This window comes from Varanus komodoensis, unplaced genomic scaffold, assembly GCF_004798865.1.
Source record: "Varanus komodoensis strain SLA01 unplaced genomic scaffold, ASM479886v1 scaffold12, whole genome shotgun sequence".
Taxonomy (NCBI): Eukaryota; Metazoa; Chordata; class Lepidosauria; order Squamata; family Varanidae; genus Varanus; species Varanus komodoensis.
The window spans coordinates 17,139,664-17,166,335 of NW_025335349.1; the positions used below are offsets into that span (position 1 = coordinate 17,139,664).

A 26,672-nucleotide genomic window follows, 5' to 3' on the forward strand; every position below is an offset into this window, starting at 1 on the left:
CCCTTCTGACTCGCTCTGTTTCTATGTTGCTAGATGGATAGATGCAGGGAGGGATTAGTTCAGTTTGTATTTTAATGTGAACTTACTGGATTTTACACTTTCAAATCAGTATGCAAACAAAACATCCATTATCCTTCAAGATCCACACCTCTCCAACTTCTGCAATGGAATTCTTCAGTTGAAAGAAATAGGCATTCAAATGAAGATATTAAGGGAATATGCACACACATATTCATAGATTCATGAAAATAATATTTTAAAACACCTCCTATTAGGAATATTGCTCATAAATTGTATATATTGGTAAAAAGACATACTAAAATGACTTCATTATGAGAAATGCAGGGAAAAATATGTCTAAATGTTCATACAAACTTGTTTTAATTTATTTATTTTTGGGACACTCTGAACCAAAAACTGAAAAAATGAGAAACTGAAAAAAATCAAAATTGTCAATTCATCTTTTCCTGCTGCACATTACAAAAATGTTTGGCAATAGCCAGGAAAAAGAACAGAACAAAACAAAGCTTCTAGCATGTTTGCAGTAGTTTTCCTCACTGTTTCATATTAAATTCATATTATAATTTCCTTCATGTTTGTTGCTCCTATCTAGGGATGGATGCATCCGCCATTTTCTATTTTTCTTCTTTTCTCATTTTTCTAGTCTTAATTTTGGTCTGAACCAAACGTTGAAACTTGTAGAAAAAGGAAATTGCATGACAATTGGTTTGCATTCTTTTGTGCATCTCCCCTAAAGCATGCATTATTCTTTTAATGTGGTTATACATCTATTTTTTTCTATACATCAATTTTCTTAATTAAACTATTCTGAACATCATTTTCACTGATAATGTATGTTTCTGTGTCCTTTTCTCTAACATATGCATTTTGTTTGATTTTTTGATAGGAAGATCCCATTGCAAAATTCAGAGAAATGCAAAATTAGAAGGCCACTGCCTTTTAGTTTGCATATAGCTTGGAAAGTGTGAAATTAGGTAATTTTGCATTAAAATATAAACTGAACAAACTCATTCCTTTTCCTGGATTCCTCATACCGACAGCTACATATGTACTTTTAGAAGTGTTTAAAGGGAACTTATATAAGATTGATCACTGTAAGAGTGCCCTCTACTGTCCAATTCATAGAACACACCACATTGATCCTACATCACTAAAAAGTTAGCACTCAGTCAAGAAGAGCAGTGGGTCCTTGGTGGCATCATTTAGGGAGTTAGCTTGATACACATGTGTGCATGAAGGTATACTCTTGTGTAAGCAATAGAGACAGATGCTCTGTGAATATCTCCTGGCCCGTGATGGCTTCCATTAGGTGCTTGTAAAGGACCAAGCTCTTGGGAGTACCTCAGGTGGCAGCTCACAAATATTTATTTGGGAGGATAGAACTTCAAAATGATTGAGCAGGGTTTGGATCAGATGACCTTTAGGAACTCTTCCTCCTTTCTGATTCTATGGTTCTGTGCTCAAGCATTCCTAAGCAGTAATTCTTTAACAATTCGCTTCTGGGTAGATCAAGAGCAAAGTCCAGAGAACAGCTGCTGCAAGGCTCGGTAATGCTGTTGGAATTTTTCCTAGGAAGATAAAGAAAATTATAGGAATGGCTGGCTTGCAGGTGCCAGCCAACCCCCCCCCCCCCCCAGGAATTGATACCAAGCTGGGGAAAAAATGTTTCAGATTTACTCTTGCCACTTCTGCCCATCCAGGTTACCAAGTGTTTCATTTGTGGCCCCTCTGCAGCCCAATGTGCAGAAATCAAGTCAGTGAATCACTGCCTGGCATGCAATCAAGTGATGGGGGAATCATGGCTCAGAAGCACAAGCACACAGAGAGCCCCAATGCATCAGACATCATGTGCTGTTTGTCACAGCTGACTCTCACAGTATCATTGCAACAATTATGCAGAGGCCTTTAAAAATTTCCTTGGTAACCCAGATGAGTCTTCTTCTTTGTTGGGTCATTTTATGGTATTTTTAAGCAATTTTAAATTCATTTTAAAATTGTTATTATGGTGTGGCAAGACAGCTTCAGTTATGGGGTGGTATAGAAATGAAATAATAATAATAAATCTTGGTGGAATGAATCTACCATTTATCCAGAGTGAAAGACCAGCTGTTGTTACTATTGATCAAGAGGACTAGATTTAGAATAGCCCTGCAATCCTGGATATGTGTATTCAAACATAAGCCCTGCTGAGTTCAACAGGAAACAATGTCAGGAAAAGTGTGTTTAAGCAAGAATGCTATAGTTAGTTGAACTCAACACTGAAAATCAATGCAGCAAGTCAAACAATTCTTGTTCCTTTGATTTCAGTTGGAAATTAGTCCGAATCCAACACATTGTCTTGATGGATAGGCAAGAAATTCTCCTATCCAGTCAGGGTTGTGAATGCAAACTGCACTTGCCTATCAGTAACAAATATGACTATGAGAACACTACTGGGGTTTCAGAAAGTTATTTCTCTATTTGCATTGTGTATCACAGCAACAGGAACTTAAAGGTCAAAAGCTCAGTTCCATTTGTAAGGTCCACATGACTCAGCTGGTAACAGGGTGATCTTAACAAGAATTTGCTGGGTTTTTGGAAGCCACTTAGGCCAAAACTGTGGACAGTTGCCAAGAATATGGGGAAGATAAGCAGAATGAAGTCCAAAACACACTTGAAACAGGCAGAGTTCCATCCAGAGTTCCATCCGCTTGAACAGAACATGCTGGGTGTGAAGACGGCAAGAAGAGATGAAGAAGGAAAAGGAGACAGATTTTTCAGTATTGTAAACCACCCAGAAAGCTTCAGCTTTGGGCAGGATGGATGGATGGATAGAAGATAGGTAGGTAGGTAGGTAGATATTTTTCTGATGTATTTCTTTATTAAGAGCTAGAAAACTGCTTTTTCAAAATGCACTACATTCCAAGGATGCTGGCTACCGTGTTTAGCACCATTTTCATAGCATCCAGTAGTCCATGTTTTCAGCCTTGACTCAGGCAATTATTATGGCCCCAGATTTTGCCTTTCTGACTGCCATTACATGCACTGCAGTTGCAGAGGTGCATTATGTCACAATGAATCCGATTCATGCTTGGGCAGTTAGAAAGCAGCTCAGACCACAGGTTTTTTCAAATGTGTCCTACGCACCAAGAAGGGTCAGGCTGCCCTGTGGAACAGTGTGGGGTGTGGGAATTGAGGTTGTGGTGGGAGAGGAGAATCACCTCAGATCAGGTGGAAACCCCTTGTGCTAGCACAGCAGGTTGATTTTGGATTTTCACCTGTACCACTACAACCACTTCAAGCCAGATATTGACAAATGTAGCCAGAGCTATTTAAAAGGTACTCCAGATGGACAATTTGATTGTTTGATTCAGGTTTAATTTGTTTATTTGATTCATTCATTCAAAAATTTATATATCACCCAATAGCTGAGGCTTTCTGGGTGGTTAACAAAAGTTAAAAATAAATAAACTTTAAAAGGACACCCATGCACACAAATTAATTGAAATTAAAAGGGGGGGAGCCATAATTGCCATTGGTAGTATTTAGCACAGAAGCACAGCACCAGAACAGAAATAAAATGGGATATATAAAAGTTAAAAAGCTAGATTGTTAAAATGTTAGGAAAATAAAAAGTCTTCACCTGGCTCCAGAATGAATACAAAACAGGTGCCAGATACACCTCTTTGAGAAGCTCATTTCAAAACCGGGGCGCCCTTCTTCTGGTAGCCGCCTGCCTCACTTCCTTTGGAAGAGGTTCCTAGAAAAGGACCCCAAAAGATGACCTCAGCTTCCAGGTAGATGCATGCAGGAGGAAGTGATCCTTCAGATAATCTGGCCCTGAGATGTTTAGGGCTTTGAAACAGACCCACACTTAACCAGCAGCCGCTATACCTGGAGAAGTACTGTCATCATGTGTTCTCACCATTAACGGTCTTGCTTCCCTCTTTTGGATCAGTTGAAGTTTCTGGGCCATTTTCAAAGGCAGCCCCATGTGCAGTGCATGCAAATGAGAGGTTACCAGAGCATGGGGAACTACAGCTAAGCCCTCTCTGTCCAGTTGGGGTCATTGTTAGTATATCAGTTTAAGCAGATAAGAGGTGCCCCATGCCACAGTGCCTACTCATGCCTCAAGTGATACCTCTGGGTCCAGCAGCACCCCCAAATTACAAACCTTTAGAGGGAGTGCAGTTCCATCCAACTGAATATCACCCAACTGGACAGACAAACTACCCACTAACAGCACCTCTCAGGGCTGGCCCTCTCATGAAGCAGGATGAGTCCCATGCCTTAAATGGCATAAAAGGTAGGGTGGAAAACCATGAGTTAAAGTGATTTACTCCATGGGCAAATGATCTAGGAACATTTGACTCCAAGGCCATCTGAGCCTGGGTCATAGGAGAAGAAGAAATGGAACATAACCAAGACATTCCTCATTTTGTTGACTAATACTGACGCATCCACCTCACACCCCCAAAGGGCAAAGAAATTGTTTAAAAATTAAACAGTACAAAAGTTTAGAAATGTGCAACTGGGTAGGAAGGGTATGTAAGCAACTGGCGGAGAAATTTCCTGAGAAATCTTTTATCTTGAGCCAAAGAATGTATATTTGTTCTAGCAGTGATAGCACACTCAAGAGTTCACCAGAAAAGAATGATAAGGGCTGAAAGTTGAGCCAGCAAAGGCTGTCCAACTTCAGAGGAATATCAGAACTTTGCTGTTGCTGGGAGAGGGAAAGGAATAGAATGCAGTGTTGCTCCACAACTGATAACATTTAATGCTGGCCTTATCACAAGTTGTAGTTGCTAACCACCATTATCACAAGCTGCAGTGCTAACCACCAATCTAAATGGTTTCAAAGGGGGATTAGATCACTTTGTCTAAGCAAACAAGGAAAGCCATCAATGACTCATGGTCTTCACGGGAGATTACCTCCCATGTCAGAGACCATTGCTATAGAACATGTTGCAACTGGGGAACTAGCTGCTGGACTCGCTGGCTGGATGTATTGCACTCATTGGCACTTGGTTCCCCCCTGCATGACCTGATAAACCATTCATCATGATTCTTCCAATGTTCGTAGGTTCCAAAGATGTTCCTTCTAGTTTCCATAGAATATTTTTGCTAAAAAATAATCAAGGAAATAAATAATGCAGATCCAATCAGCCAATTATCTACCATCCTGTGGTGGATGGGGCTGTATTTCCCCCTAGGTTATTGTCCAGAAATAAGTCCAGTGTCCTGTGGAACAAAGGTGCCTTCATTAATTTAGATGTGGCCCATCCTGGCAGAGATAGCCTGGCCACACTTTTCCATGGTTTGCCCACATCTAGGATTGGCTGCTAGTCTGTATGCAGGGCTGCCTTTGCAGACAGTCCTGAAACTGCAGCTGAAGATACTGATTCCAGGTTGCTGACTAGGACCAGTGAGTAGGAAAGTATATTGCTAGTATTCAGAGAACTTCTCTGGTTCCCAGCCTGTCCCAGAGTCCAGTTCAAACTCCTAGTGCTTACTTTTAAAATGGCTAAGTGGCTTAGCAGCTAGATGCCCCAAAGAACATCATGTCCCCTTACCAACCCATCCGAGCTTTTGTGGTCACCTGTACAGGCTTTCTCCAGTTTCACATTCTATTTGCATGCCTGACCACTAGATGGTGATAGATAGTCACATATGGCTTTCTAGATTTCATAGATGGACACATTCCTGCTTATTTACTTATTTCTACATGCATTCATGCATACATACATATGCATATTTATAGACCTCCTATAGCTGCTAAGGCCTTCCTAGGTGGCTATATTTGCAATCTTTTAATAAATCACAATGCCCCAAAATAACAGAGAACTGAATAGAGAACTCTATCATTGCATTATTAAAATATTTATGTATGGATTTCTTGATTCAGGTGAAGTTGGCTGAAACAGGATCCTATTTTTAAAAAAATGCTTAAAATTAGTCATATTGAGGACAGTTTGGTACCTCGCCTGCTAAATATTCATTCTCTGGGGTTTGGGGGCAAGGGTCTTCTCAACCCCTACCGGCAGATGCCATACCTGGAAGGACCTTCTGAGTAAAGTGCATGTACTCCCTGTCTAAGTTAACAATCCTTTCCTCTTATCAGAGGAGTAGGAAAGGGTCATGTCTGCTACCCTCATCCCTGCATGCTTAGCATACTCCAGGCAGGTATCAGGGAAAGTTTAACAGCACAACGAAACATGATTATAAAAGGCCATCATCATAAAAGCCAGGGGAAAAAGTTTGGTATAATTTGATAGAAACTTTCTCCTCTATTGGTCAGTCCCACAACTAGCCCTGGGTGGATGCAAGTAGAACACTATATTTTCTTAGGTGCAGACACAACATAGGAAAACTTGCAAAATGTTCTAATTAGAATCCTTCCTTTGGTATAAGCTTTCTTTAAAAATGAATCTATATCTGTTTCATGTCAGCATAAGTTTATATGATATGTTTATGCAGGTGAAGGTTGACCTAATTTACTACAAACAATGTACTTCTTGCTCAGTGCATTGCAAGCCTAGGTGTTCTTGATTCATTCTTCTTTCCAGATGCTGTCCATTGCTTACAACTGGGTTTGTGCTGCCTTTGACTCTGGGAAACTTGTGCTCTCCAGTGCTGCTTGCTGACTACTCTGTGGGTAGAAATGGTTTTGCTAGAACATGAAATAAATGAATGCCTCTTTGAGTGTCACCTCTGTGCTAAGAGGTTGGGAGAATTCCACGTCCTCTGTATCACTGGGTGATGCAGGGCCATCTCTTTGATCATGTAAGACCACTTGAAAGGGTGCCATGCATGGCTCCTCCCCATGATAGCTGCAATGGGTGAGAATTGCTCACTAGGGAGGCTGTTCCCAACTTGCAATAGTTGCCACACATGGCATGCCAAAACAGCTGTGTCTATCCATACCGAAAGGAGAATAATCCAGCTGCCTGGGCGCAAGTTGAGTCTACGTTTGTTTCTTGTAATTTCTCTTGTATAGTGGTAAGTGGTTGCTATATAGAATAAATGCAACCCACAATCAGTTTCACCCAGTGTCCCGTTTGGCATCTGTAATGTACAAACCAGTTAAGTGTAACAGTCACTTGATGGGATGGTGGGGAGGTATAACGTGGCGTCCTGCAACAGCAGGGGGTTGGATCTGGTGGCCTTCATGGCCTCTTCCAACTCAACTATTCTGATTCTATGACTATCAAACATCTCTACCTGAACACGTGAGGGAGAGGATAGAATAGGTGTACATAAAATGATATCATTTATAAATGTTCCACTTGTGGATAGCAAATGGAAAGTAAAAGGAGCAGGGAAGTGGCATCAAAAGGTGCTAGCAAGTTATTGAAAAACTGCATTCGGCTTTAAATCCTGTGAGCAGTACTTCATGTCATAAGTAAAATGGTTGACACACAAAGCAACTGGATTTTCGGGGCCCTTTGCTGGTGCAAGACCTCAACCAAATTAGTGTATTTCTCATTTGCTCCTGTGTAAACAGATAAAAATTAGAGTCAGCTGTCAGAGTAATCTAAATTAGAGACTGCATGCTACTTTAATGTCAAAATTGAATCCAGATTGAAGGGAAGGGAAGGGAAGGGAAGGGAAGGGAAGGGAAGGGAAGGGAAGGGAAGGGAAAACAAATAAGCAATTAACAGTTTGAAGAAAATATATTTCAAGATACTCTTGTACTGGAACCCCAACTTCAGCTGCAATAGCTGTTTTTCAATTTCCAGTTAGAATATGGATAATCCTGGAAGGTATTTATCTTTCCACTATGAAGTAAGATAAGAAGTGCCCAAGCACCAATTCTGGGATGGGGCATGATGTAAATAAGCAACAGGCAAGTCCTCCCAGACAAATACCACTATCCCATTCTATACTTACAATCTAACGATTGTCTGCATAGCAGAAGATGTGGGTGAGCATGAGACTGCACACACTTGGGTGAACGAAACATCAGAATGCATATTTTGGGGGAGGGGGGCTGCTCACAGTGTCCCTGAGCTCAATATCTGTAGTGATTATTCTGAGCTGCTTTGTCTCTGCTACTTTGTCCCTGCTACCAATTGTTCCTGCATCCCGGCTACATACAAGGAATTCTGGGATTCTTGAGAGACCACTTTTCCTTTTGCATGGAGTTTTTTACAATTCAGATGACAAGAAAAAGCAAAGAGAGCAGGTCTTCTGGAAGGTGTACAATAAAAATAGCGTTTATTCAGATGTACAGGAAATACATGTATCATGCAGGCAGACCCTGAAGGGGCTACCAAGATGGAGTCTGTACAAGACGCTTTTATAACCTATTTGTAACATACACGGTCTGGAGGAGGGTGGAGACCACGTGTGGGATCATGTATACAGTATGCTAGAGGCACAATAGGGTAAAGCAATAGGATTGAACAAGGGTTTGTTTGGACAAACAAACATTAGCATGTCTAAGGTGTGTCCCCACAGAAAAGGCCCATTAGCATTTCTAAGGCATACATGGGAAGACTTGTAACATGGATTCCTGATCAAATCAAGAATCCCATCTTAAGTCTAAAGATGTTCTTACAGTGTCAGGCTTTTAGCGCCTTATTATGGCAGAGCTTTTGCTTATTTTGTCCTGACATAGGCTTAGGGAAGGGTCTGTCTGATAATTAATCTTTATAATCTGCTCTCAGGTCCTCCTTTGGCTGAAGAGAGGGAGAAAGATGATTTAAGGGAACATATGCATGCATTTCCAGTAGAAAATTGGGGTTCTGATCAACAACAGGAGCATATTACAGATCTCAGACCCTGTTGCCCTTTTTCTCCTAAATAAAAGTGGTCAGGTTAAGCATGCTTGTTTAAACACATGGCTAAGACTGCATGCAGTTTAAAACTAAAATTACCCAAGAGCTGGAACTTTTCCTTGCAGGAGCTGATCCAGGCCCCTGATGACTTTGGTTGCACTGGCTGCTGGTGTGCTTCCCAGCATAATTCAGTGCCTTTAAATCCCTCCATGGCCTGGCATATGTATCTGATAAGATGCCTCCCACTCTTGTGCCAGTTGTGGCTGGAAAACAGCTCCAGTTCCCAAAACTATCATCCCTGCACCAGATTAGAATAGTTGTGGGCGTGAATAGGGCCTGTAGTACCCAGCTTTGGAGTTTCTGGACAACTGAACTCAGAGGCCTTTGTCAACCCAGCTTCTGAAAGGAGTACAAAGTCTTTATTTTAACAAAAGCAGGTGTAATTAGTTTTCTTAGTTTTAATAATTGGAGTGGTAAGGATAGTAGTGAGACCTGTAGTGTTTGGCCTGAGCTGCTGTGAGTGTTCAGGGAAAGCAGCTGAAGACTCTTTAAAACAGAATCGTAAGTTTAGATTTGGACTTAATCATGCTTCACATATACCCACTGGAATCAATGGTTAGACTCCTCCAACCTGCAGAATGCCTTAATTTGTCTGTAATGTTTTCATTCTGCTTTCTCCTCCAAGGAACCCAGGGCAGCCTATGTAGCTGTACCACTCACCGTCCTTATCCTCACAGCAGCAGTCCTGTGAGATAACTTAGGCTGAGAGTCAGCCACTGACCCAAAGCCTCCCAGTGAGAATCACAGCTAAGTGGGGACTAGAAACTGATTCTCCTGCATCTGAGACCAGTAGGGCAACCACTACACCATTTTAGGTATTTTTAGGCCACCCCTCTGCCTCATGCAGGACATCCTGACTTATCTATCTCTGCATGGAAGGAGGTCTGCTTGAACACATCCAGCAACAGAGATTATGCCCACGGTCCTTAGCCAGGAAGAGGCAACTGGTGGCCCTCCAAACAGTTTTGCCTACAGCTGCAGAATTCCTAACTAGCAAAGCCAACATTAAGGGACAATGGGAAGGCTGAAAATAGTCGATTGTGTTGTTGCCCAAGTCTTTGGGTGTCTTTTACCACTAAATTGCTTAGCTTGGTAAAGTGATAACTGCTTGGACAGTTCAGCTTCCGCAGCTCTAGTCTGCTTCACTCTGGCTTGACTTCTTCCCTTTCCTGGCATTACCCTTTACCCATGAGCCAGGAACTGCCCTCGCACCAATCCTTCCTTTCAGTAATTAGTTCTGCTCTTACTGTTCCTAATATTCAGCTGGATTCTGTAACTTAAGCCCACCAGATCTTGTCTTGCTTTCTGTGGCAACACAGAGTGGGCAGGTTTGCATAGCACATGAAGCCACGCTGCAAAGCTTATAACCCATCCAGCCCTAAATGTGCCTGACAGACAATCAGGCACACAGGGGGTAGGGAGTCCTCTCCCTCCCCATAGTCTCCCCTTGGTCCCTTCATGGGTCAGCTGGGGTGCAAATAGACATTCATCTGCACCCATAACCTTTCAGGCTTAGCATGGCTCCCCCACCCTTTTCCTGTTCTTTTGCAGGGAGGAAGCATGCGGGATATCACAAAAGCTGACTACCTGGTGGGGTCCCACAATCCCCATGCAAACAGCAATGATCAGCCCCTTCAATATGCCCCAGCAGCACCTTGCTTAGGGCTGCCCAGCATTTTTTAAAAACCTTTTTGTGCACAGAAACTCACATCATCTCAGGTGTTCAAGTCTGACTATTCACTTAAGCACAACTGCATGGAAGATAAGGCAAGGCGGGGGCACTGGATTTTACCTGCTCTGGACCTTACACCCAGAAGAGGCTCATGGTTAGGGCAGGAGACGCAAAGGTGTTTCTACAACGTTTGCTTCTCCTGACACCTTGCAGTAGGCAGGGCATCCATAGAAAAGCCATGGGGAGTTTGGGGATTGACACACCCTGCTCAGCAAGATCCTGAGTATGCATGTACTTAGGTTTCCCTCCTTTACTCTACACAAGGAAGAAAACTGTGGACTATTCCCCAAGCCTCCCATGACAGATAAGGCTAAAAGTGCTTCCCCTACCCTAACCATCACACTTCTCTGTGGAAACAGGTAGCTGTCAAAACTCAGGGCCTCTTTAAGAGTGGTTTTAAATGGGAAGTGGGTGCATTTGGAGTAGGACATACCTCAGGGTGTTTGCCCTAAGAATACAAGTCAGCCTCCTGGATCAGCCAAGGGTCCATCTTGTCCAGCATTCTGTTCACACCAGCAGCCAGCCAGTTGGCCCACTGGATTCCACCAGCAGGGCATGTGTGCTATAGCCTCCTCCCACGCATGATCTGCAGTGATTGGTTCACACAGGCATTGTGTCTCTGATACTGGAGGCAACACGTAGCCGTCAAAACTAGTAGACATTGATAGCCTTCTCTATGAATTTGTCCAATCCCCTTTTGCATTTGAAATTGGTGGCCAACATTACATTTTGGGGTAGCAAATATCATAGTTCAATATTGTATAAAATGATAGTAGAAAACAGAATGGGAAAATCTGTCCCTTAGAAGAGCATGGTACTTTTGCATGTGTTAACCATAATATGCTCCATGTTTTAACGCATTCGAAGTATGCATTTTGACATTTTCATAAATATTTTAAATGATTTTATTTCCAGATACAGTCAAATGTGCACTTTGATACTCTAAATTGTTGGGAATTGCATTGCAAAATTTGGAGAGGAGTAAGGTCCATTGATGAGCCTGAGAAGTGTGGGTTGTGTGATTCCATCTGAGCTCCGTCAGGAACCAAGTTGCTATGTCACCCTGTTCTGACTTCTCCATGTCAAAAATGGCTGCGTCGGCCTGATGTGTTCCTCCTTGTCTCACTTTGACTTTGATTTAGTGTTGAATTGGAAGCCATGATGAGAAGAGGGAGAAAGAAGGCACAAAACACAGGAGAATAAAATTCTTCCCATTGATTGTGCTCAATGCTGCCAAAACGAGCTCCAATTTAGAGCACAAACCCAAATCCAATTAGAAGGATTTGAATTATGGCATTAGCCTCTTAAAGGATTCAGCTTTTACTTTTCCCCTTCCAAACCACCTCATGGAGGTTTTGGATTTTATAAAGCCTGAATTCAGGGTTGAACCTGTCATCTTGCCAATAAGAAGGGACATTAAAGCAACATTTGGGAGCTTGTGCAGCCAGCCATGGCTCTGTTCCATTAAAAACAACATTGTATAACTATGATCGACAGAAATGTTCCACAGCTAGCGCTGCGTGCGCTTTTCTAATGATACTGGGAAAGCATTTAGAAGAGTTACAGCCAAATGTTTAGGATCTAGACTGAAATGGCTGGCTAAGAATCCATGCCAGCATGCCAGCCCATCCCAGTAGATGGATATCTATCAGGAGCTATCAGGTTCAGCTTGTTTCACAAGGGATGATTCCAGACGGAGAGCGCCTTTCACTACCATCCAAAGACTGTGTACATCTTTCATCCTTAATAGCTTTTTGTGGACAGAAAAATGGACAGAAACTAACAGAAAGGGAAGGCAGTGTCGTTCAGGTAGCCCCATCCCTCTCTCTGCATCAAATGATGCAACACACTTTCACAAAAAAGCCTCATCTGGAAGTACTCTAAGGCAGAATAAGGAGAGCACAAAAAGTTGCAACACGGAGCGCCCTTGTGTAGGTTTCCAACAAGCCATCCAGAGGTGTCCTTTTCCAGGAAACTCCCTTCCATTCCCATCTCCACCCTACAGCAGTCATTTACCAATCTTGTTCAGTAAATATACTCATTTGGAAAAAACAATTCTACATGGAGAAAACCCCAAATAGCCCAATCTGGGATTTTCCACTTCTGCAAACCTTGGAGTTTTCCCATGCCTGCTGATGCTTCTCTCCTGTGCACTGTTTTGACAATGTAAGGAAAGACACTTGGCAATTGTGTTTTCTGCTTGCATATAGGATGCTAGTCATTGACAATTATTCACTATTGTACTACCTTGCATATTGGCTTGTAATGGTGGTAACTTTATGCTTCCGCCCCAAGTTGTAAATGAAAGCAAATGTGGTATAGCAGTTAGAGTGCTGGACTGAACTAACATAGGAGTCATGTCTTCAACCAGCCATGGGAAACCAGGCTAGTCAGAAGTCCACCCATGTGATTATTCCCAATGACATGTGTTTTCCTTCCATGGTGCTACATCCAGGCTTTCATCCCATCCATTTGGCTCAGTCCACAGAATTCTGAATCATAAGGCAATCTAACTGATACCTATGTTTTTAGAAATAAGAAACTTACATTTTTATACTTGGCAATCAACACTATTTTCTAGAGTTGCTTATTTTTCAAGGGTACCCCTCATTCTTGCGTTTCATCTCCAAACGGAACCACCAAAAGACCTTTCGCCTTCCCTTGGGAATGTTTTTGAAGAGAAAGCAACACCTAATGCTACTTGAGTACCAAAATTCACAAGGCCGGCTGAAAACAAAGAGTCAGAAGGGGAATAGGTATCGTAATAACCCTTATATGAAACTCAATCCAGCTTTTTCCAACTATGGCATGATACTTTTCCATAATAAAAGTTCTTTAAGAGCTCCAAGTTCTGATTCTATTAGATTGGGCAGGCAATTCTCCTCCATGCAAAGAAGCAAACGGCCCAGGGGTAAGGCCATGAAAGTGGAAATGAGAGCTATTGCATGAGATAAATTACGTTGCAGTCGGTCTGCTTCTCCCACATGTACGTTCATTTTTCAAGATGGAAATCTGGCTGTGTACACATTTGCAGAACTCAAGTTTCCTGGCTCAAAACATCTGGCTTTTTGAGTCAGAGAGAGCATTTTGTGTCTAAAAATGTGGGCCTAATGTACACAAAATACAATAAGAAGCAAGAATGGGTAGGGTTGGGCATCTGCCAAGGACCCCACATCCCAGCAGGGGCCCATGTACAACAACCTTCTGGACTTGTTCCTCCTTTGTATCATGGCAACCTGCTTCTCACTCCAGCCCAGGCAATGGTGGTGGTGAGGAGGAGATGCTGCACTACCACTTGCTCCCTGGCTTTCTGCTTGCTACTAGTGAGAGAGAATGAGGTGCAATGCACCTGGAGGCAATGGCAGCAGGAAGGGTTTGAGGACCAAGTCCCTCCAAAGGCTGAAGCCAGCATGGATAATGAACATTCTTTTCACTTGGGAGCGGTGCTGTTTTTGTAAAAAAAAAAAAAAGTGCCGAAACTCACGTTTTGGGGCCACACTTTTACACAATGGTCGCTGCCAGCAGTACGCACTCAGCATGCGACCACTCGACCGATCCCAAGCCGAGCAGTGTCCCAAGCCAAGCAGTGCCCTTACAATCAGTGCCGACAATCGGCACCGACACACAAGCAGCCCGCAGGGAGATGTTAATGATTGTTGCCACCGATCTGCTACGCCCAACAGGGCGATTCACAATCACTTGGAAAAATTCATCAAAAAATGGTGCCGGAACACTCTTCCAGTGCGTTCTATGACAAAAAAAAAGCCCTGCTGGGGAGAGAGCAAGTATCACCTCTAGCATAGGATCAGAAAGTGGAGAACTTACAATAACAGAAATTACTTAGGAAGTTTTACAACAGAAGTTACTGCAGAAATCACTCCACATTGCAGGTGCATGGGAAAACAGCTCCTCCTTTGCATTGTGTTGAGCTATTTGTATGCCCCCTTTATCAAAATTATCAAAAGGTTTACCCAAAAGAGAAAAAGGCACTATTGATAGCACCTGTGTGTGAGAGAGAACAGCATCATTTAAACCAGCTTTTCCAGTACAAGCCATAATCTGTGTTACTGTGTCACACTGGGAAATCTATCATGGATCAGACCAACCTCTTTGCCAGAAGTTGTCCACCAGTATTTTTCCATGAGTTGGAGCCAAAGAACCATAAGTGGAAAGAGACAATTACAAATGCACTTCAGCAAACTCTTGAACAAGCATCAGCAGGCACCTTGACAGGGTACAGGGCTATCATTATTGGCGATAAAATAGCAGCCTTCCCACCCTAATCCCCTCCAGTTTTTTTTTGACTAATTCCAGATTTCCCAGCCATTGCCCTTGCTGGCAGGGACTGATGAAAGCTGAATCCAAAACATATGCAAAGCAGCAAGCTGGGTGGAGTAAAGCTGGGATCTTCAAAACTACTTTTTTGAGTGGGGCGGGGGGATATTTCTAACCTACCCAATCACTGTGCATCTCTGGACGACTTACAAAACAGGTTCAATAAATACAACAATATAAAAGATTATAAATACCCCAACAAAGATAAAACTAATAACCCACAACTGAAAATAAAAAATAATGAAAATCTTTTAAACATTAAAATATTGGGTGAATAAAAAGGTCTTGACCTGGTGCCGAAAAGCATATAGTGATGGTACCAGGCAGACCTCTCTAGGGAGTGCATTCCATAGCCGGGGCACCACTGCAGAGAAAGCTCTTCTCTGGGTAGTCTGTCTCCTAATTTCCATCAAGGAAGTTTCCCAGAGCAGGGCCTTTGCTGCAGATCTTAACGAGCAGGAGGGCATATAGGGAAAAAGACATTCCTTTAGGTATCCTGGTCCCAAGCCATTTAGGGCTTTATAGGTTATAACCAGCACCTTAAATCGGGCCTGGACTTCAATGGGAAGCCAGTGAAGCTGATAGGGGACCAGAGTTATATGAGAATAATGACCGGTCCCCAACAGCAACCCAACAGCTCTATTTTGTACCATTTGAAGTATCTGGACCATTTTCAAGGGCAGCCCCACCTAGAGCACATTACAATACTCCATTTGGGAGGTTACCAGAGATTGTGTCACTGTTGCTACGAAGCTCTTGTCCAGGTAAGGACGCAGCTGATGGATCAGTCGAAGCTGAAGGAAAGCGCTCCTCACCAACACCATCACCTGGACTTCCAGGGACAGTTCCAGGTCAAGGAGCACTCCTAAGCTGCGAACCCTGTCCTTTAGAAGGAATTCAACCCAGTCCAGAACAGGGCCAAAGTCACTTACCTGGAGACCTGAGCCACCTACCAAAAGGACCTCCATCTTACCTGGATTGAGCTTCAGTTTACTGGCCCTCATCCAGCCCATTACCTCAGCCAGGCACCGGTTCAGTACAGCCACTGCCTCACCTGGATACAAACTACTGGCATAACCAAGCAAGAGCGGAAGAGCTAACAATGTGCCGTAGGACTTTCCTGCACAAAGCTGTTCATTGGCTGTTCATCTACTGTGTCTGCTTTCTGTTCCATTGCAGAATTGAGATCCACGTACTACATGTAGAGCATTTCCTTTCTTGCATTTCCACTTCCTAAACTCCAGGTAGCAATGCTGCATAGCACAAAAGTGCAAATACAGAATTGAAAAGTACTATTCTTTGTTTTCACAAATTCCAGATTTTCTTTGCTCAGAAGAGCTCACTAAACATCATTATTAGAAAATGGAGAGTCCTGGCATTGTCTAAAGTTCTGTAGGAGATGATGAGCATGTACTAAACCTGGTACAGAGAAGTCCATAGACTAAATGGAAAAAAAAGAAATGTGCTGAAAAGGTGGATGGAAAGCAGTAGCAGTTACAGTACAGCCTTTAGAAGCTCCCTGTCCCAGGCTTCAAGCTTGCTCCAGATACGATGGACCATAACTCTCATCACCCTCAGCTAGCAGGATTGCGCCATTTAGAACTGAAGGGAATTGTGCTCTATCGCCTCTGTAGGGCGCCATGCTGCAGAAAATTGCTTTCTGCATGTGGATGGGAAGAGACTTCCAGGTGGCATTTTAGAAAGGTCAGAAAGATTGCAAATATTCGTGACAGCTTTCTAGGACAAAGGAGCATTTCTGTAGCACTGAAATACATATGCCACGTCCTGATGCTTTACACTCCCAAAGTGTTTCAGTTGTAAGTCACGCCTTGCCTTGCCTTGCCTTGCATTGCCTTGCAGTGGATATGTGATACTCTGCAATTTCTAGAAAGGGGTTTCTTGACTTGACAGTTTTCAATCTTCTTGACATTCTGGTTAGCAAGTAGGAAACATAAGCTTTGGACCATTTGCAAATGCTTTCATATGGATTCATTCACCCGAGCAAACAAGTCATTCAGGGAAAATATATCTGTCAGTGTAAGAAGAAAGATACATAAATTAAAGCCTTATGAACATTCCAAGACCCAAGTGACGGTTATAAAGGTATCCAGCGTCCCAGCTAAAAGAGCAATATTACAACATTGGCAGAATAAATGGCCACCTGCAATAACACAATAGGTGGAGGATTTAATGAAACTTTCATTTTTTGAACAGGTGACCTTTGGGTATAACCTAGAAATGTTTAAATATATGGATATTTGGGGTGACTTTGTTGAAGTTACACATAATAATGTTTAATAATAATAGCATGTTCTGCTTTATATGAACATATAGGGATATATAATATATATGCAATTAGTGGAATGGATCTTTTTAAATTTTATTCAAAAATGTACTTTTGGTTGCATTAATTTCAGGTATTCTTTTCTTCTTTGATGGTGTGGTTTGGTTGATTCTGCACAGTAACATAATAAAAAATAAACATTAAAAAGGTAACAGTCAACTAAATCAGGATTTTCTGATGTGGTGTTCATGGTTGCCTGCAAAACCTTTTAAAAATCTTTTGAAAAATATGTGTACAAGGATTTGTTTATAGTCATGGCAATGATTGCATATGAAATGCTTACAGGTTTCTAACCATTATATGTAGACTTCAACAAATGCAGACGAGTTATTGAAAGAACTATCCATCTGCAGGGCCTCTCCATAGGCCACCCATTCAAAAATTGAAAGCATTGCAAAGTCATCAATCCACTGCAGTTCTGGAGATGCAGCAGCATCAGAGGTAGAGTGCCTATGTGACCCAGTTGCTGGGAAACTTGGGCAGGAGGATGCTGTTGCATTCATATCGTGATTCTGGGATTCTGTGTGCAGCTGGTGGTCCAGAACTCTGGACTAGAAGGACTCTTGCTTTGATTCAGCAGGTCTCTTGTTCTGTGCTGATAAGTGTCCACCCTTCCTATTTTGTACCATCAGTCTTTCACTCCCAAAAGGGTGCAGAGAATGCATTTGCATTAGCCCTTAATTGATTTCCTTGAAGTAGGTAAATAATTCTAAAGAGTATCCATGAGTGCCTATTAGAGACTGCTCCAGGACAATAACCTTCACCTAAGAAGAAACACCTACTGGACTTTATCAAAACATATGTTTAAGAAGCATTAGCTGCCCTGCATTATTGCTGAATCGAGTAATCCATACTACTGATCGTGCGGTGCCCAAACAACAAGAAACAAATGTTTTTGCTGAATAAGAAACAGCCTACAATTAATAGACAGACAGCTGCAATCCACTGGCCTGGCATTTTGCAGAAATGCCCAAAGAATCCCAATTCCAAATTTGCCTGATGGTCCAAAAAGTTTGGACACCCTGACCTTAATAGCTATTCACAATACTTAACTATCTAATCTGTTCAATCCAATGTATGTCAGTCCACTAGTCCAAATGTAGCCCAGAGATTCCAAGGATGTTATTTTCCTACCTTGATGCAAAATGCTTCCCTTATAAAAGGATTGGGACATTTCTCTGTCCTGCCCCCAGATACAAACAGAAATCTGCTTTGGGCCAGTGATTCTGGAGACCACTAGATGATGTGAAGAAAGCAACAGAGAGAGATCAGGGTGATTTACCTATCATGGGGGCGTTTTGTGCAGTGTGTTTTCTGCATGAGTTTCTTTTTTTGTTTCTTTAAAATGATGTGTTATTGCCTGTGTTTGTATAGAAGTTGTGATGTGTGTTTCTATGAGTTGTGGGTATGACATAGATATTCCATTGTGCCTTTGTGTGTTCAGTTTCTTGTGCATATTGCGTATATGGTACTGTATAACCAGCCATGGTAACTACACCAGCCATTACAAATGTGAATGAAAAGGTTGTGAATCCCTGGTGAAAGAGACAAACTGCCTTCATACTCCAGTTTCTGATCATGATTTGCTTCCCTGACTGTAAGAGATAAACAAGAGCTCCAAGCTAAGTTCAAAATTGGAAGGGATTGAAATAAGCAGAAATAAACAAAGTCCAATGGTTTCATATTATTTATTATATTTCTATCCCACCTTTTTCCCATCAGGGAATTGCTCGTGTGCCTTCAGATCACGTCCACAGGGCCATGTGAGCACCCAACTGCTATTCTTTCTGGTTACTTGAAGAGATTATTCCAAGTACATGAATTGGAAAGGAGAATGTGGATTTTTTGAAATATGTACATTAAAGCATACATGCTGAAAAACGCAGTCCTACCTTTTTATAGTTTTCTTTAAACCAAAACATGCCAACAACTAACAAGGCTCCCAATAATTCTGTGGGGTACTTTTGTGGTCCCATAAACAAAGAAGGTTGAATACAGCTCTTTTGAAAGCAAAACATCTGTGCTGACAGGATTAAATGATATTGAGGGAAAGCTCTTTTTTGAAATGCTGGTTTAAAGTTTGTGCGCCAAATTATTGTTGGGCAGAGGAAAGGTCAATAGGCCAGGCACTGTCATGCATAGCATCAGGGAAGTTTAAGACTTAAATTTAAGCTGAAAACCATTTTTGTGTTAATCAAAACCTCCTAGGGGGAAGCATTCAGCCCGAACAAAGGCCTTTCATATGCAGCACCTTCCTTTCCTGAGACACTTTTGTCTGGGTTCAAAAATGACCCCAAATGCAACTAACTCTAGATTTCTTATTGACTTAGGATAAAACGTCTTTAACCTAAAGAGATTTTTTTTCTTTTAAAAATTCCATAATCCTTTTTAGGAGGGGTGGAATTTTGTCATGAAAACAGGAGGGAAGAAAGCATAGCTCCTCCTCCCAAATCACCATGGTCCTGATGCAAATCGAGGCGTCTTACCTACACAAAAGTAAATAAGCCAAACAGCTGTGTGTGTGACTAGCAGAATGTTTAGTTTGACCCCAAGATTTTGGCACAAGGTACCAGAAGTGCCTTGCTTTGTTCTAAAGCGATGTATGTGGACAAATGGGAAGAACATGGAAAAGACCAGCTGATCAAGCTCAATTTATTTTTCAGCAATGTAGGTGCTACTGTTTCAGAATTAGAGTTAGGAAATGTGAGCCTTGATTTCAGCTTTCAAGATCTAAACCTATCTTTCATTGGGCCCTATCTCCTAAATTTAAATAGAATGCAGTGCTCCAATTGTGAAGATTGGCCTTTAGAAGGCAGTGTGATAGGCTTTTGTTAATGGTGTTTCTCTCTTAGGGTATTTTTATGCCTATTTTAGTGTTTAATGTATAGAAGAATGCAGTCTGTGGCCACTTAACACTTTCAAATGGAAGATCTTTGAATCAAGGTTCTGAAAGTTTAATGACATGGCACTTCTCACAACCTACTCAGGCAAATTAGAATGGATCCTTGTTATTGATGAGTTAAATAGAAGGAAAACTGCAGTTATCCATTTTCTCTTCTTTGATTCTCCCACATGGGTAGTCATGGTTTTAAAATAAGATGAGCATATCATTAGCCTTGTGCTGCCTTTTCAGAAATGTAGAGATGACTAATAGGGAATGTCATCGCCACATGCAGGCTTCTGCTCTGTGTTTGCAAGGTCCAAAACTGTATAGTGGTATGGAATCCCCTCCCAGAATGCTCCTCTGAAGTTTGTCTTTTAGGGTGCAATCGTCAGCATGTTGAGATGGGGAAAAGTCCTGCATCTTCCAGCTGGGACTCATAGAGCAGTTTACCCCTGCTAGTTCCTAAAATCCTTTTCAGATAGTATTGAACACCTTACATAGTAAGATATATCCAGAAATGGGTGATAAATGTGAAGATACAGTGCAAACAGATCAGATGTGGATCATATGTTTTGTTTTGTTTTCCCTCTAAGATTGGCAAGCACTACAAGTTCATCTTGATGGAAATCATGAACTCCTTTAAGACCCATTCATACTTTTGTTTGGTTATGTCAAGGGTAACCAGCTCTGGCTTTACAGCTTGCATAGGTTTATGTCGAAGTTCTGATTCTTATTTTTTAAAGTTAACCATGTTATTTTCTTCCAATAGCTTAATTGGAGCCAGCAAAACTTCAGAATGCCCTTCAGTGATGGGACTCAGCTCTGGAACATGTACAGTCAGGGTAATTTGTGTTAAATGTGGATGTGAACATATACAGAATTACTCTCCCCTGATCACAACCAGCAGCCAGGCATTGAAGGAAGCTTCCCCAAATTGGAAAGCAACAATTCCAGGGAAGACCTGAAAAGCCTTGACACAAGAGATCTGTATTTAGATCTCCGAAGTTCACTACTTTTACTTAAAAACAGCTGATGAGCTAGGGAGCAGATTCAAACTGGATTAAACCAGTAACACCCATGCTATTTTCCAGATCAAGATCATGTCCAACACATGTTGCTCTGTGGCAGCAAAACTACCTGCATTTTTTCCTATTTAAGGACAAGGGAACAGATTGCCTTTCAGATGGTGTTGGACTACAATTCCAATGGTCAATCTTCTCTGAAGCTGGCTGGAGCTGACTGGAACTAGAAACAAACACCATTGGGATACTCACAGGTTTCTTATTTCTGCTTTAAAGGGACAAATAGCAGAGAGCAGCCAAGTGGGACACAAATGGGATTGAATAATCATAAAGCAATATAGTTAAATCCCTCATCCTTTGGCACATCTGTTCTGATCCACATCATATTTCCATGCATGCTGCATTTGTTTGTTGCATTTATATACACCTTTCCTCCAAGAAGCCCAAGATGGTGCACATGGCCCTCTTCCTCTCCATAGTGATCTTCACAACGACTCTGTGAGGTAGATTAGACTGATTGGCTTAAAGTCACCCCATAAACCTCATGGTTTCTCCAACTTCTACCCAACACTAACTTTTAAGAAAAAACAAAAAGATGTTAAGAAAGAGGAGGAGGAGGAGTTGGAGGAAAATATCCTGCCTATTTCCCGTGCTTGTGTAGCTGCTCCTACATTTCAGTCCTGGGCATTCTCAAATGTGAAGGAAGCCTGGACTGGATAAATGAGAACAGGTTCAAATCTCTCTATCATTCCAATGTGGCCCAGAGAAAATCTTACTTTATAACACCCCTGAAAAAACTGCACCCCCTCCTAGAATGAAAGTGACAGAACAGCAAGGACAAATGATGTGCTGCATGAACAGGAAGCAGACATGTGCGTACTGTAAATAGGTTTATTTATATGCAGACAACATAATATGTACACATGGGAACTGCTGTACTCCTGGATTACTGACCAGCAACTCCTGTAATATATCAGTCAAGAGCAGTTTGACTATACAACTGTTCCAATATAACAGGTGCAGAGGACAAAGTACGTTACCTATGAATATCTGTTTAGTGTTATTTACTCTTGAAAATGTACAAGATGAGAAACAAAGGCCATAAATGCAGTTCTCATTCCCCAATTTCCTTTGCTTATATAAATAGGAACAAGTCTTTCCCATAATGGCGGTTGCAGCCTTGAGCTCTTGCTGTGAAGTTCCACACCCAATAATTGGCCACTTCCATCTTGCAGGCACTGAATTTAAAAAAGGAATAGAGAAAAAGAAAAACCTAAAATAAAAAATGTTTTTGACACACATCCACTGATTCAACTCAGTGGTCTTCTTCTGCCTCTGGAGTCTCCAGGTTAGGGGAACAACAACAAGAATAAGAACAACAAAAACAACAACCATCAAAGTATAAATAACACACACAAACAAGCTTCTGGACTTTTCCCAGCCCCCACAAGTTATTTGCAACCAATACTGTCAAAGCAGCTGAATCGCAGTGCATCCGTGTGCAGGAGCAGGTAGCAGCTTCTGTGCATTTTGCAAAAATACGACCCCCCCCCCAAAAAAAAGAAATCGCACATGTATTGACGCACGAAAAAAGTCTCTATTGACTAGCTCAGTCTGTGGCCAAGAAACGGCTGTGCTGCTTCTGTGCTCTTTCCATCAGGTTCTTTTTCTTCTTCTTCTTGTCCTTTGCCTTTGGTGTCCTCTTTCCTGAAAGAAAGCATGGGGGAGAAACACAGACAAATGGTGGTGATCAGTAAACCAGGAAGTCACAGGATGATGACAGAAACACAGTAAGTGTTATGCACCGGGGGAAAAGCTACAGAGCTAAATTTGGGGAAGTGTTTTTACTGGGACTATGCTTCGGAGTCTAAAAGCACAGTCCTATTCATGTTTATACAGAAAAAGTCTTAGTGTGTGAATGGATTATTTTTAACAGGAAGCTTTAAAAGCTGCCCTTTATGCTTTTCTTTCCCTCTTTATGTCCAAAAACACTAAACCTAATTTAGAGTAATTCTCATTTGCATTACAAATACCTCTCCTTTACTTTGTAATGTTAGAGAAAGTCAAAGGTGACTTAAAATTCATGTATTAAGACCATCTAAAGCAGCTGTCTCAAACTTGGTGACCTCCAGGTGCTTTGGTCTAGAACTGCCATTATCCCTGATCATTGTCCATGCTGGCTGGGACTGATGGGAATGGAATTCCAAACCATTGTGTTGGTTGTGGAAGTGTTAGTTTGGCACAAAGGTACTTGGAAAACCATAAGCCAAACAAGGCATGAACTAGCATATGTCACTACTTATAAATTAAAACAAAAACAAAAAGCAAAGATGAAATTAAGTGTTGCATATTTGGAAAGTGGGACACAAGAACAGTTACATGTTATTATACAAAATTCCTCACAGAGAATGTGCAAAAAAATACTGTCAGGATGTCTGGAGAATTGATTCCCATTGCCAAAAAAATATCACCACCAACAGATTCCTCATGGCAATGCATCCCCATCCAGATTTACTACAGTTGTTTTGATGAAGACTACAATTCCCATTGTTCCAGCTAGCAGGGAGCCCACCTAGCTGAATCAGACTGCATTAATGAACCAGCCATCATCTGGACATTCTCCATGCGCCCCCTGGTGGACAGCAGGACTGTGAAAGACGGAAAAGAAGAATCGGGTGTCTGTCACTGCCCATGAACTACGATGCCTCTAAAAAGGCCACCAGAACGCCATTCTCTGCAGCTTCACTGAAGGTTTCTTCGGTAGTGTGGTGTCCCCAAGGAAGTGGGAAAATGAATAACCTGAGAACAAGGCTTCTGTTTCTTTCTACTCAATGTCTGCTCTATCAACATGAAAATAAATTACAGTTATACAAGAAATGGAACACTAATTCTGTGGCAGCAAGTGCCTGTGTTAAAAAAAGAAAGGCACAGTGCACAGGACTAAAGCACAATTCCCTGGCGATCAGTCCCATTTAATACCATAGGAGTTTCTTTCTGAGCAAACGTGCATGGAATTTCATTGTGAATTCCCAATGTGATGGCACCAAGAATAATAAATTTCAATTATAACTATTTTTACAGTGTGGAAAAAGTACATTATGGATGTTTTATTAGAATGTTATTCTCTCTCTCAGACACACACAGTCACATCTTTTTAAATACTTATTTTTGTTAAAGAGAAAGAAAAGGAGGGAGGGAGGGAGGGAAGCATTTGTAAGGGCACATATGATAGAGAGAGTGGTGAAACCAAAAGGGCCTTTAGAGGGGTGTTTTGGTTTGGTTTGGTTTGGTTTGGTTTTTTTGGTTTTGGTTGTTTTACTTAACATCTGGCACCAAACAGGATTTTGCTATCTCTAAATCCAGTCCATGTCATGCATTAAGAACCAAATCCCCCCAGTCAGACTTGTTATGGTCAAATTACACCTACATCTAAGTAATGGGAACACAGAACGTGTTCTGAAAAGGCAAGATTCTTGAAACAAAAGAATTGCTTCCAATTTTGAAGGCTTTCCTAAAAGTGTTTTCTGAGGCAATAAGATTGTTTAAAGCATGATCAAAATAGTTGTTGGTTACTATCAATCTCAATCTCCCAGAAGGCACAGCTTCCCCACCTCAAAGCCTGAATACTTTTCAGAAACACATTTCTAAGCAGAAGAACTGGGGTTGTGGAACTCGGTAACTCGATCTGTTTTCCTTTCAGATTTTTTCATTGAACTCATAAACAAAAAGAAGTACTGCACTCTCCTCTTGTCTGCCCATCTTCTCTGACTTCTCCACGAATTTTTGCAAGAGGGCAGGAGAAGCTGCCATTTGTGCTCCTTTTGTTGTTTTCATGGATATGGATTGCAGCATGACTCTCAAAACCTCAGGAAGCATGGAAATGTCGCTCCCAGCCCTCCATGATCCTTCTTTGGGAATATCAGTTGGGATAAAAGGGTTACTCTAAAGTGATCTAAAGCTGCATTGTTGGGTGTCTAATGCTGCAATCCTTTTGAATATATTCTTTAACTTTCTCGATTGACATCTCCTTCTGATAAAGCTTTGTAAAAAAGTCTTCCACTATTTTCTCGATTTGTGCACCCTGCGAATATAGCTGTCCTTCTCTGTCTTTCAATTTCACGATCAATCTCTTCTCTTTTTCTTTCTTAACTTTATGTGCTAACCATCTCCCTGGTTTATTAGCATTTTCGAAGAAATTCTGTTTGGTCAATTTCATCTGTTTAGTAAGCTCATTTGTATCCAAAAGGTTTAACTTATGCCTTAAAATATCCAGCTGAGACTTAAGACTTTGTTTTGATGGTCCTCCTGCAGCATTTGTTCCAATTTCATCAATTCCTCTACTATCGGAGCTCGCTCTTGTTTTTTCTTTTTATTTGTTTGCGCTGAGTATGTTATTATCACTCCTCTAACATAGGCTTTACTGCAATCCTGTATTCACTTACCTAGATATCTGTTCCACTGAATTTAATGGGGCTTATTACCGAGTGGATATGGATAGTGTTGTACTGTTAATAAATTATTATTAACCACATAATTTATTATGGTTTTGCCTATTTTTGATTTTTTCTATCCACTGTAGAAAAATGTGTTTTTGGAAGTTTAAAATAAATTAATACTATTAATAGTAATATGCCACCAACTGCACTGGCAGTGGTTGTATTTCTGAGCCCAAAGTGTTGCCTTTGATGTTAAAGGCTTTAAATAGTTTTGGATAAAATTACAGAGAAGATTTCTTTCACTGATATCCTGCCTGTACTTTAAATTCAACAACGGAAACCCTTCTTGTCTATCTTTGAGGTACATTAGGTGGCTACATACAAGAGAGGGTCTTTTCCACAGTGGCCCAACATGTGTTGTCATCAGGAATCCATAAAGCCCCATGACTACATTCAGAATTGCTCTGAAGACTAACTCGTCTTCTTGGGCCTCCTCCCAATTATGTTTTAGTGAGCTGGTCTAGCTTTTTAGCTGCAATTGTACTTAACATTTTAGTACCAACTATGCTAGATGCTTAATCATCGCTTGTTGATTCTTCTTTGGTTGTTTTAATATTATGGTGTTGTTGTGTTTGGTTGCATGGGAAATTATTGTGTGAGCTCCCTTGGGAATGTTTTTGCCTTGAAAGGTCTCTAGAAATATTTTCAGAGGTCAGTCTCATGCATATTTAGACAAAAAAGGGCCCTACTAGATGGGGCATGCTGTGAGTTGTTGGACTTCTTCTTTTTTCCCCCTCTAAACATGCATAGTGTTCTAACTAAACAAATAAATGATAATGTCAGAAAATGTGATTCAATTTATTGGCTGTGTGGCCCTCTATTTTTTAAATACACCAAGAGAGGAAGGAAAAGCAGCATATTAAGATTGCATCTGCATTATTTCCATCCGCAAAACAAGCAGAATGGTACAGTTACAACCCCACTAGAGAACACTGTCAACCTCTTCTATTGCAATCCCTTAAACTAACTGAGCAATTCTAATCTGGGCTCTCCATGGCATCCAATTAGAACCTGTCGAA

At 41.4% G+C, this 26,672-nt stretch overlaps 1 protein-coding gene and 1 long non-coding RNA gene across 6 annotated transcripts in view; one reads left to right on the forward strand and one right to left on the reverse strand.

Moving 5' to 3' along the window:
* The first annotated feature begins 2,689 nt into the window (after positions 1-2,689).
* On the forward strand, positions 2,690-24,229 carry LOC123019245. 3 transcript variants are annotated; one of them, XR_006413891.1, is made up of 3 exons: positions 2,690-2,850; positions 20,905-22,947; positions 23,563-24,229. It is a non-coding gene; the product is annotated as an uncharacterized LOC123019245 (long non-coding RNA). The 3 variants fall into 3 exon arrangements; XR_006413889.1 differs by having other exon boundaries at positions 20,905-24,229; XR_006413890.1 differs by having other exon boundaries at positions 2,690-2,842; positions 20,905-24,229.
* Positions 22,741-26,672, reverse strand: part of RSPO2 (R-spondin 2) — a 114,292-nt gene continuing 110,360 nt past the window's right edge. For all 3 annotated transcript variants that reach the window (XM_044421995.1, XM_044421994.1, XM_044421993.1), the window contains one exon: positions 22,741-22,864. In XM_044421995.1, the coding sequence (XP_044277930.1) occupies positions 22,767-22,864 (98 nt within the window). In that variant the 3' untranslated portion in view covers positions 22,741-22,766. The remainder of the gene's footprint in view (positions 22,865-26,672) is intronic.